At 43.4% G+C, this 12,839-nt stretch overlaps 1 protein-coding gene across 1 annotated transcript; it reads left to right on the plus strand.

Moving 5' to 3' along the window:
* The first annotated feature begins 879 nt into the window (after nucleotides 1–879).
* tmem200b (transmembrane protein 200B) lies at nucleotides 880–3,576 on the plus strand. The gene has a single exon (XM_071919188.2). It carries the CDS (start codon nucleotides 971–973, stop codon nucleotides 2,225–2,227), a length of 1,257 nt encoding a protein of 418 aa, XP_071775289.1. The 5' UTR covers nucleotides 880–970; the 3' UTR covers nucleotides 2,228–3,576.
* Nucleotides 3,577–12,839: the final 9,263 nt, after the last annotated feature.

Genomic DNA, 12,839 nt, shown 5'->3' on the forward strand with positions numbered 1-12,839 from the left:
ATGTTTTTTTTAAAAAGGAATCATCATGTTGGTGTTTCATTGTCTTTCTTTTATATAGGCTACATTCAAACACTGCATAGGGCGATGTTTAGTTTTACAATCTGTAAATTAATTGCGCTATATATGTATATACATATGATTTCATGAACAAAAAAGTAGTCTGGCATCTGTTTCAAACCTTGAAAGTTGGTGTGCTCCCCATCCAACCCAAAGACCCCAAACCATATCTAAAGAGCTTTGATGAGGGAAACCGTGATGTGGCCTGGCCCCATCTGTACATGAATATTTACACAGCTATGAAGGAGAACTGTCTTGGCTGTGTGTTGTCTGTCAGACGGCATGGTGAGAACAGGCGTTTCACAGTCATTGTAACATGCTCAGGACCTTACAGTAATTGGAGTCAGAGTGTTTGAAGCTGTTTTTCCATTTCACTGCGCTTTGTTTATGGCCATGTGGGAACTCAAGGGGAACAGTACATGTGCAAGTGTTTCTCTACTTTTGTTTGTACCTTTTTGAATTTACAAGCTCCCCACAGACATGGAAGGTTTGGTACAATTTGTTTGAGAAGTTATCACTCTAATTATTTTCAGTGCTGATTAACGTTGAGAAAGGGCTGTGCATGCAAAACAACCACAGATAAATGGGTGACCAAGGTCAGTTTAGCTAAATAAGTACACATTCCAGGCGTACAATGATGTGTAACGTCTCCATTTTGGTGAGAGTTAGAAAAATGCATTTCAGTTGGAAAACATTTGGTTGTGTCACTCAAACTCTTACTCTCAGCTGTAATGAAATAAAGAATCCAGCTGTATGGAAGGGAAAAGATACCAAAGGAATCTGTCTTTGAATAAGTGCATATAACATGTGAATACATCGCTATCTTCGTATCTTTAACTCTGAAATTTCCCCCTCTCCCTCAGTCCTCTGATAGGGTGTGACCAGGAGCAGAGGCTCTGGACCGACCCTCGCCATGAAGACCCAGAAAGCCAGAGACGCCGCGCCAGCCTCGCCCTCCCGCCACCGGAAGTCTCGCTTCAGCTTACGCGGCAGAAAGAAGAAGGATGGGATTATCCAAGGCAAGCTACGCATCCGCTCCATGCCTGGTGCCTTCCTTGTGCTGGGGGTGATCGTGGTGGTTGTTGGCACCGCTCTGGCTGTGGCAGGATACTGGCCTTACCGGACGTCCAGATCGTCCATTTTGGGACCCGCAGAGGGGGGAAGCATCTCTGACCCGCAGACTTCTGGCTGGAGTCTGGGAGCCAAGGGCCTGCTGTCGACAGCCAGCCTCATTCACAGTGAGCGGATGAAGCTGCTGGGCCCAGTCATCATGGGAGTGGGGCTCTTCATCCTCATCTGTGCAAACACAGTTCTGTATGAGAACCGGGACAGGGAGACTCAGATGCTGCTGGCCCAGATGCGCAGTGTTATCTGTTCTGTGTCGGCAGCTGTGCCCTCGGCGGACCTCAAAGAAATAGCAGTAGCCAACTCCATGGCCAAACACTACCAGTGGGTGAGCAGTTTACCAGCTGCCCACCTCAACATCCTCTGCCTGCAGCAGCTGGCCAGCTCCGAGCCCCTGCTCCAGACCAGAGCCTCCAGAGAGCAGGAGGAGCGGGTGGAGGGCATCTACCAGCAGGCCATCCTACGAACAGAGGCCCTCCACCACCAGGAGTCGGCTTCGCCCCCCTCCCTCCACTCCTCCCACTCCAACTCCTGTAATTCCAGCAAGACAGACTTTAACACACGGTCTGGTGCTGAGCATGGGGGGAGTGCCAGCTTCAACCCCCAGCCCACACCGCTCTTCAAGCTCAACAACTGTTTGGTGTCCGCCAGCTCCATGTCCACCCTAGGAGGGGATGACTGGGATGTCCCGGCTACCCAGCCCAGGCGCTGCCACAGTATGAGCTACAGGACTAACCCTCACATAGCGCGAACTGTTGTACGTCTGCAAGAAGGGCTCCAGAGACCCGGGGAGGAGGGTCAAGTAAATCAACCCAAAGTCATGAGGAGAGACCACAGTTCGCAGGTTTGTGTGAATATGCCTGGGCAGGTTGTGGATGCCGTGGAGGAGCAGGCTCACCGAAGCTGGCCTCGGCTAGACCTGGGCGGTGGGAGGAGGTACCTGAAACTGGAGAACAAAGAGGACTCAGTGGACAAACTGCTGGACCAGATGGAACAGCAGTGTTCTCAGTGGGATAAGAGTTTTGGCTCAGGGCCTTTCCAGTGACGGCTGCCTCAGCTTCACAGTCCCAATGTGTCAAACCAGATTATGACGGAAGGATGGTTCTGTATGCAGATACATCGACAGCCAAGGAGTATTCGTTGTTTCCCTGGATTCTAATAGTGCACTATATTTTCTGAGTTTTGAATTCTGCCTGAGGCTGAGAGAAACCTATTGCAACAGCCGAGTCCTGTACCATTCTGAACTGTTTTCTCGGCATGGATCTTCCAGCGTGACGATACAAAACTTAAGCCTGTTTTTCAATCTTTCGTGGGATATGGATACACACAGCAAAAGCGGAGGTTATGGTCTGTAGTTGGATTGATTTGGCAGATGCTTTATATTTTTGTGAAGGAGAGGAACAATACACAGACCCTATAGAGTCATAGATGAGCGAAGCAATTTGACAGTCTGTTTACTTTTGCAGTTTGGGTTGGCAGTTGCGCGAGGAATCAACTTGTCTCTCATTGCCAAAGGGTTTGCTTGTTTCCAGGACACAGTGAGCTCAACCCAATGAGAGAGATAGGAGGATGCAGGAGGATGAGGGACTGTTTTCACTGTGCAATCAATTTAAAACCAAACTACCTGGACTCCTGAGCCCGTAAAGTGCTGACAGCTTTTGACAAATGCAACTCGTATATAAACATGGTCCCATTGTCCAAATGCATTGCATGGTAGCGATGTACAGTATGTCACATCTTAATAGTTATGCAAAATGATGGCTGTGTTGGTTTATGTATAAGAAGGAATGATAGTAGTTAATCTATCATCAAGAGAACGGTTTGTCTGTTTGTTTTCCTTCTCCTGGTTATGACAGTATTAGCTAGTAATGAAGGCGAGGCGACCCCTCCCTCTGTTCTCCTGTTGATTGTCTCTTTCAGAGTCCCAGAATGCACCCTATATTTATGAGGAGGGTCACACACACATACCCCCCCTCCTAGTTTGATCAAAGGGAGGGAATGGAGGACACAGACAAGGCAGACTGCTGTTTCAATTAGATTTAGTGGGATGATCAGTGTTATTGCATGCAGTTGGGGGTGTGGGTCTATCATCGAGGGAAGAGAATATGAATAAGAGTCCCAAGGGACCTCCCCTCTCTTCCTCCCCCTCTTCCCTTCCTCCACTTGCAGATGTGGAGGGGAGACCCCACCATGTTTTGAAACAACACAGTCTTACTCTCCTTTTCTTTTGTCTGTGCTGCCTGTTTTGTATGCCGTGCGTGACCGTTTGTGTTCTAAATGTATACCAAGCAATATCAGCGGTCTGACAGAACAATCAATGGCTGTGTCTCGCCCTGTGTAGACCACCGAATTAAACGACATTGCCATGCCTGTGTTTCAAATATAAGGCAAAGCAAAAGCAGCTCTTGTTTGCCGTTGTTTCATTTATTCAGGCTGTCAAGGTTATGGCACCTGGTTGTATATGTATGCAGCATAATCATCTCTCTGCGCTCACTACTGACGACCCCATTCTTCACCAGATAGGGACTCTTGCATTTCATCCATATTTCTCAGGCTGAGAACGTCCAGCTGGGATTTGGACTAGTGAGGCCCAATCTTAGCAGATCAGTGCTGAGCATTCTATCACCTGATGGATGAAAAAATTTGAAAAATGTATTTTTTTTTCCCCGTTGCTGCCTACAGTATTTTTTTTGCATTTGATGATAAATATTTTGTGAGATGCCGTTAGACCGATCCCTCTAAGCGGGGATGGGGGTGTGGGGAGGGGGGGGGGGAATTCCCAAGCTGCAATTATCCTCAGCAGAGCCCCCTGCACAGTCCAACTTTTTCCCTCCTTATTAGATTTTATGGTTCCTTCGGGGCAGGTATGCAGTCCCTCGTGATCTCTTTTCATTTAATTGGTCGTTTACAAGATGGCTTCTGGGTTTCTAACAGCTCGTAAAGCTAGCAGGCTGGACCTCGGGCCCTCTGCTGCCAAAACGCAGGGAGGTAGAAGATTACATGGCTGTAGGAGGGCATGGAGGTGCAAGTGAGAAGGGTTAGGTACACCACTTACAGCCTATGGCCAATTTTTTGCTGGACATCACCTCCTGTTCCCATCTGCTTAGCTGATCTGTCAGGCCATTCTGATTTTCACTGCACTGCCAGCAAAAATAGAGCAAAATTAGGAAAGGGAGATTTCTGTAATGAATGGGTCCATTGATTCAAGATGCAGCAGGGATAATTTGCACTGGCACAAAGTTGTGGCTGTCCATTAGCTAATATACCCAATGCATTAGTATCTGGCAAGCAGAGATTAGCAAACAATGGCATCTGCAGAATGAGGTAAAGGGAGGGTGATCAACACCACATCTTCAGAGGTTTGTCCTTTTTAACTGATTCATCAGTATTCAAGATCCAGTGCCATTAAAAGAAAATTAAATGCTCTTATAAGTCTTTTGCTGGTAGTATCAAATAAGAGGTAAGTCCAGTTCTACATTAATATATTATGTGATAAAAGGACGAAGACCTGACCAAGTGCGTCAGAGAACTTGGCTTGCAGTATGGCTTCCCTAATGTTGGGTGCTCTACTGTATAATATATGCAACATTCATAATGTGACCACTAAGAGGCAATTAATTGCTTGAGGGTGAGGGGATGACATGTCACCCAACAGAACTATGCAATTAGAGGGAGAGGCAATGAGTGCAGGATAAATGTTGCTTAAAGCTGGTTGTAATTGTTTTTTACTGCAGTCACTCCCAGAGGCATAGTCTCACTGGCCCGTATGCAGGAGTCAATGGGATCCATGTGTGGACACATGATCAGCAGTTCAAGAGAAGTTGTTTTACCATGAGGAGAGATTGAGAGATAACATTGGAGAGGAGTTGGGCTGAAGTTTGACACTTGGGGTTCTTGGGGTTAAAGGAAAAGTCCCCTCACAGATACTCTTCCGCTGTTAGATATCATCAAACTGTAATCTTCAAAGCATTCCAGGAGTTGTTTTGTGATGAAGTGTTGTAATTTACCTTTTTGGTGTATCCACTTTCCCTCAACCTGCTGTCTACTTCTTCAGATGCTCTCAGATAGTGATTTCCTGTGTTTCCCAGAATGTTTTTCGACAACCCCCAGAGAAAGGAGGTCAACTTGTTGCATTGAGCTGTGGGTTATACATGTTGGTGAAGAGAGCAATAGGGATAGCGGGGCAAGAGGTTTTCCAGCTACTCAAAACATAACATGTCTTGTGGCTGCATTGCATTCTGGTCTATTGAGGCTACTATCGGTGGAGAATTTGTTATCTCTGCCTCTTCTACGATGGATTTCTCCCTGTATGATGACTGAACGTCGGTGCAAAATGGCGTCTCTAGAAAGAAGTCCCTCGCTCTTTGATTCCGAGGGACTGACACCAAAACCTGACGATCACTGAAACATTCTCTGATATCAAACTCTATTGACATCACATCGTCTACGTTTGGCCAGTTACCCACGGAAATAAGAAAATCACACCACCAAACAACAAAATGGACCCAGGAATGCAAGGTACATCGCCAATAGCTGTTTTTTTTTAACAATGTTAAAGTGCTTTAGATTTTTTCCTTTAATTCCCCAAGATGGTTGGGTAAAAAAAAAAGAAAATTGAGCATGGCATCTCAGCTCACCAAAACTATGCAGATCTGCTGTCAGATCAGGCACCAGTGAGAGACAGTGAAAACACTGTGACGGCTTTTCTGGCAGCTCTAGTCTGTGAGGAGGGGTTTCATTCCTCAAGTCACTTACAAGGTTGCTCTGAATCACAACACACCACTCTGGAGACGCGAGCTTTACAGGCTTTCCAATAAAGTGGAGGGATTAATGACAGTGCAGTAATTATGGAGAATGTTTGCCTCAACAATAAAGACAGAAAATGTCTTTATGGGTTCAGACATAGTGGATTGTATCTGCATGCTCTCCAAACACACAATGATACTGCATGCACTCTCATTATTCAAACCCCTTAGTAGCCTAGCCTGCGCTACTGTTCATTTTCATTTTGCGTTCATGATATGATTTTCCAGTTTTTGTATTCAGTGTTGAAGCTGCTGAGGTGAAGGACATGCACTACAGTTTAATGCTGTGAAATGCTGTGTGTTACAGGCTCTATAGTAATAGTAAATGTTACAAATGGAGCATGAGTTACAGATTATGAAATGGCATGATCATTTAATTTAAGAGTTACAAAATAGATGATAGCGCAGAACAGATTGGCTCTCCTCCGCTGATTCACTGATTGTTCTAAAAGGTCATTTGCTGTGTTTCACAATGGAACCTTAGGAAGACCACTGTCATTCTGTAAAGGCTGGGTGTCAATAGGGCTGAATTGAACATGTATAGAATCCTGAACCCATACTTTCACCATGCCATAGGCTACTGTAATACAGATATGGCCTGTAGCATTTGAATTTCATGACACTAATCCAAATACTAAGCGAACTGATTAAAAAGAAGTGAGGTGAGGACAAATATTTTCCCCTTCTGAAGTCTTAGTCAGTTCCCCCAGGACTTTGCTCTTTTTGTTGCTTTTATTGCTACCAAGAAAGCTTTATTTTGCTATAATATTTCCCCCAAATTTGCTATGCAATCTGCAAAATTTTTTTTTCTGCAGTAAAATTGCTGGAATTGGTAAAAATCCAAAGTCAAGGAAAAATGGTACTAATGGAGTACTAAAGAGATATATAAGGGATTGCCATTAAGAAAGAGTCATATATAATCACTTATTATAATAAGCATACTGCATTTCACTTCATTCAAAACTTTTTTATTTTCTGAACAGAAAACAAACATGGACAAACAAAAAAGGAAAATACTGTGCTTGGATTCCAGTCTAAATAAATAAACAGCCCAGTAACTCAACATCAGCACAGTAAACACCAAATAAAATTAGTCCATTTGAATATGTTTCATGAACATAAAACTATAGTTTCATTGTTATATATAGTTTCAAGTGCCCATTGTGTTTTTTTGAGAAAGACTTCTAACAGATTGCAAAGGCTCAGGAGAAATGGAAATTACAATAACCTCCCTTCATAAAACTCAGTCATTGGTTATAGAGTTTCTTATCATTTGGTTGATTGTACCATTTTAGGTTAAAAAGCATTGGCCAAAATTAGAAGCACTCTGTTCATGTGATAATTCTGCAAAATGCATTAAATTGCTAATCTGCAAAATCCTCATTTCTTAAAATGTTTTGTCTCCATCTTTGGTGCTAAGCGCTCATTGCTGTGGTGTTTCTGCACTGCTCTTCCCAGAGATCACCTGTCAATCAAACAGTGTGTCCAGTACTGTGACGTCTTTTTCCTTGGATTTTCTGTTGATGAAGTTTGAGTTGCTGTAGGTGGCGCTCTTTTCTTTGTCTGTTCATGCTAACTGCCCAGTTCTTCTTCTATTTATTCCAAACAAACCGGAAATGTAAAACACATCAGAAAGTCGTGGGTGTTTAGAAAAGCTTTCATGAGCTGGCTGTACGTTGAACCACTATTGTGTTATATCAATCGGCGATAAACTAGCAAAACTGACATTTCCTTACATGAAAATGTCTCTGATTATTACTTAAAATATTGCGATTGTAAAATCCCAGCTTCCTGGAGGGATTGTTTAGTGACCTTTTTAACAGGGCTAATCTTCCATGTAGAAGATGCTTGAAGTCTGTAGCTGCTGTTGTTCCCTTGTGACTGATATGGCTGCTATTTAAGCCTGCAGGAAGCCTTTAGCTGATGCTTACCCATGCCCAGAGTTGGAAGGAGCCCCGCCAGCAGATGACTTAGCTCTTAGAGAGTCACTCAGATAACAGCATGAAAAAAAAGCTCTTTGCTTATCAGAGGAGTCTTGTGACCAGAACGGTGATTATGTCAACAAACAACCGCGTGGCCTCTCTCTTCCTGGGAAGCGGTGCTGTTACGAGTATTTTAGCTTTCCAGATCAATAATTTGCAAAGCTGTCTGAGGAGCAGCTTGTTCTCTGTTCTGCGGGATGACATTGCGTTTTGCAGTATCCTACTATAGAATGAGGAACACTCCGTCCGTCCGTCCATCTGTCCGTCCGTCCGTTTGTCCGCATCCATTTTGCTCCTCAACGGGTTGGCCAATCAATCTCAAACTGCACATGGGCATTGAGCATTGGCATAGGCAGGGACTGACAGAGCTGATTTTTCAATTTTCCCAAAGTTACGCTGTTTATGCGCCTTTTTGGCAAGTCTGCGCAGAGTTGTGGTGCGCGCATCCCCGGAAGTCTGCACATAGTTATGCCGCGCGAATCCCCGGGTACGGACTAGTAGTGCTTTTATTCTCTTTTTATATTTGAGTAACTTCTCTCAGAGGGACGCGACTGGCAGAGATCCTCCAGATTCTCATTCCATCACGACATAGGCGAAAGCTTCTTTTGCATGATGATCACGCAGTGGAGTGGAGAATGCCTTTCTGTGTGTGTGTGTGTGTGTGTGTGTGTGTGGTTAGAGAAATGGGAATCAGGGTGTTCTTCCACTCAGAATGCAACATGCCATACCAAGAGAAAACTGTCAAAGCTGTTGACTCTGATGCTGGAATTACTGCAGCTCTTATGCTGTCTGTTCTACTTCCATCATCCCCACCCCATAAATCTGTAAGCCCACAGCAGCCACACTTAAAGAGATGGTACCAGCGGTGTGGAGCCTCAGGTGTTAGTCGAACATACCCGTATCCCTACTCGTGCTTTTATTCTGAAACAACCATTGGGGTGCTGGAGTTTGACTACTAATTGGCTGGGTTCCTTCTCTGGCTCAGATGTGTGCATGTGTGACTTGGCTTTAAACACTGAGGGAGTGTTAGAGAGTCCATTTCACCTCCTCCACAACACATCCTTCATTCATATATTCATATACTAGCTCATAGACTACCGCTTTGCCCACTAGTGAAGTGATGGAGATGCTCTGTTTGTTCGGAGAGAGATCTGTGGTGTTACGAACATGTATGTTGTATTTATGGATGGGAGGTTTTTGTGCTTATCTGTGTTTATGTTTGAGACAGTTGAGCCGGAGTTGATGTTTACAACAGTGCATCTGTCCATTTATAGGGTTTGGTGTGTGTGTGTGTGTGTGTGTTTGGCCAGTGTGAAAACACTGTGGGGAGTTCCCCAGATTCCCTGACTTGTTTACCATTAGTCTCAGGGTTGCAGTCATGAATCTGCTGGTGTTGCCAAGGCGGGAGGGGGAAGAAGAGAGCGAGTGTCTCTGCTATTCAAACAGAATAATCAAGTTGGATCTCTCTCCAGTTTGCCCTCCGAGCCACACTTATCTCTGCACCAGTCCCTCCCTCGCCCACCTTACATAAGGTTATCAATTTTGGATGGCTGTACAAAGATAGCGCAAGAGCTTGAAAGAAAATAATTTTTGCCTCACTCCCCTCCGACATCTTCACCAGCATATTAAGCGCATGTAGCTGACATCAGCCAAATGCCTCTGGAGCTGATTATAAAAGCAAGACTTGAGGGAAAGAGGATGGTGGCCACACTCATCGAGTAAGACACTGAGTAGTGTGCGTGCATTCGTGAATCCATGAATGCTTTATTCAGGCTGTGATTCCACTTCATGTTCCAAACTTTTGGGGACAAAAAAGATTTCCTGATGTTTTGAGCCCTGTCATTTTTTTTTTTTTTTACCATTTAATAGCATGCCTGAAGGCAGTGACAGAGCTGTTGAGTTGAGATTTTATTCCCACAATCCACAAGCTTATGATTGTAATTCTGACTTTCAGCACTTTGTATCATTGGTCTTGCAGAATGGGGCAGTCATCTTCCATTACTATTGAAGCTGTTGACAGGCAAAACCGCCCCCCTTGCAATAATCCTCGTCCACAGTTACAAGCATCTCATTACACATTTGTTTCCATCATTAATTTCGGTTCTGCTGAAAAAAAAAAAACTGTCCCAGTAAAGCTGCCACTGTAGCCGTGCGATGACATTATCAGTAATTCCCACATGCACAGTTTCCCCAGTTCTGGATTAAATAGTTGTCAGCTTTTTAGGGATAATTATAACGTGTTATCTTCTTTTTGCGCTTCTTTTTTTCTGCTTCTTGATTTCAGTTACCTGTCAGCCCAGTATATAATTTTGTATGTAGGAGGTTCAGTAAGTCCTGGGCCACAAATCCAGTCCCACAAAGACCCAACACAAACCCTCATCCCTTTTTCCCATGGTGATATTGTCACCTCCCCATGGTCACCAGGAGGCAATTACAAATGAGTCAGGGTGAGACACTTCACTCCTCTATACTGAGGCAAACAGCAGTAATGTGTTTGTTGTGCATATTTAAAGGTTTAAAGTCCTTGACTAGGGTTTAGCTTTCATGTCAAAAAAATTACATCAATAAATGCCATTAAAGGATGTGCGGTCCATTTTTGTCACAACAGGAGATAAACTTTGAAGTCATTTTTCTGTCAGTCCTCACGCAGCTATTGCAGTACACCTGTACACTATCACACTACAACACTATACTGTACCAATACACTATCAAACTACATCACTATACTGTACCTATACACTATCAAATTACATCACTATACTGTACCTATACACTATCAATCAACATCACTATGCTGTACTACACTATGACACTACATCACTCCTCTATAGCTGTACACTATGAAACTACATAACTATACCTGTACAATATCAAACTACATAACTATACCTGTACACTATCAAACTACATCATGGTGTGGTAAAAATCACTTCCTATAAAATAACGTCTGTTATTTATTGGGCAGTATCTAATTAATGAATGGAAGCAAAAGATTGTGAAAATTTAACTCAATATATAAATCTCCATACCTTAACTGCACATTTTGTCCCGTAATCCATATTGTCATATTCAGAAAGAACCATCGCCATCAATGCGTCATGGGACTGTACAGAGTCTGTACTCACACCTATATAAATACTAATCATAGTACTATTTTACGGACCATTACACCACTTTAACACATGAAGTGGGAGCCAAGTGAGGGTTGTTATTCCAATACTGTTGTAATAGTTGATGGTCTTGACTTAAGATGTCCTGGCAGGTCTTGGTTTGGCTTGTGGCACTTCTTAAGTGTTTAGTAGGGTCGAAATAGCATGAGACTAATGAGGCAGTGTTGAAGTAAGTAGGGGAGAGCGAGTTTATCATGCATTGTTGATTTAACAAGTGAGTAAGTCTGTAATGTGTTTCCTATATGAAGGGTTTCTTTGCAGCAATCCCTCTGTGACTGATCAATAAGGTAAGCATTATCAGACTTGATCAATACTGAAATTGAGCCAGTCCAAGTTCTCTTATATTTTCATGGTGATTCTCATTGTGTGTAATAGGTTCGACTTTTTACACATCTAATGTACTGTGTATATATCTGATGATTCGCAAATCAATATGAGACTTATGCTTTTACAAGCTCGGCACTTTCAGGAGTCTCTTCAGTAAGTGATGGGCTCATAAAAACTCGGCGTAACAAAAAAAAAATCATGGATGCTGTCCGAATTTGAGGTGCACTGGGACTGTGTGGACAGACATTTTCAAATCCCTATTGATGTCTGGGAAAATGTATTATGGAGGGTTTGTAGTTGTGTCACAATCTCCTATCAACCACGGTTGGGTCCATCATGGAGGTCTAGTGGGAAACTGGCTATGCAAGAAATGGCTAAATATGTAACAACCAGGCTATATATAAAAAGAGATAGGCCGACCTGAAAAAGATGTTGCAGTGTGGTTATAGGTCCATTCAGTAATGTTATAAGTAAAAGTCTGATAAAATAGATTTGTTTCCAGTCTTGTCTTTAGCCCTAGTCTTAGAGTTAGACTTAGAGTTAGCTTGCGTCCGCTCAGTTAACCTGAACAAACTGTTAGTTAGCTAACTAGCCAGCAGGCTAATTTAGCAAAGCAACTGATGTTAATGTTAATGTTAGCTTGTGTAAATCAGATGTATTAACAACCAAACAGTACGTAGCTCACCAGATATGTAGCTAGCTAACAAGCTGACATTAAACACAAAATCAGATGTATCAGTGATGAATTTATCAGTTCCCAGTCAACAGCACAGAAATTAACCATGTCTACTCAATTCTGTCGAGACGGCCAAGTCGTTTAGAAATACAATCGGTTGTTCACAGACACTGTTGCCAAGAGCTGTGGATCTCAAATACAGCCGCCAGAGGGTGTGTCATGTGAAAGCCCTCGATTTACACGATTCAAACCTCTCCTTTCATTGCGCTGATGCAGAAATTATAGATAAGGTTTAGAGATGTGCTGTGAGGAAGACCCAAAAGGCCACAGCCTTGGCAATGCAGCAGCTGAATAATATTTTGTAGCATGGTAGTGCTTCATGCAGTAGAGCCTGCGGGCCACAAAGCAGAAGAGTTGCTTTTGCTCCTCTGCCCTGGCAATCCGTGGAAGTCTGCGAACAGAAAAATGAAATGAGCTGGTATATGAAGGGAGGTAGAGAGAGAGTGTAAAGAGATAAGAGTCTGTCTGCTACTGAGAGGTGTCTGACAGGGAGCAAAGCAGCTGTGAAAGTTAGTTCTCACATGAAATTTTTATTTTGTGCTCCTATCTAATAACAATGAACCAGGTCTGTGATGATGACAGATCTTAGATTGCCATAATTCAGCCATAATTCTGGCAAAGCCATAGTGCAACACAC

This window comes from Centroberyx gerrardi, chromosome 19 (assembly GCF_048128805.1).
Source record: "Centroberyx gerrardi isolate f3 chromosome 19, fCenGer3.hap1.cur.20231027, whole genome shotgun sequence".
Lineage (NCBI taxonomy): Eukaryota > Metazoa > Chordata > Actinopteri > Beryciformes > Berycidae > Centroberyx > Centroberyx gerrardi.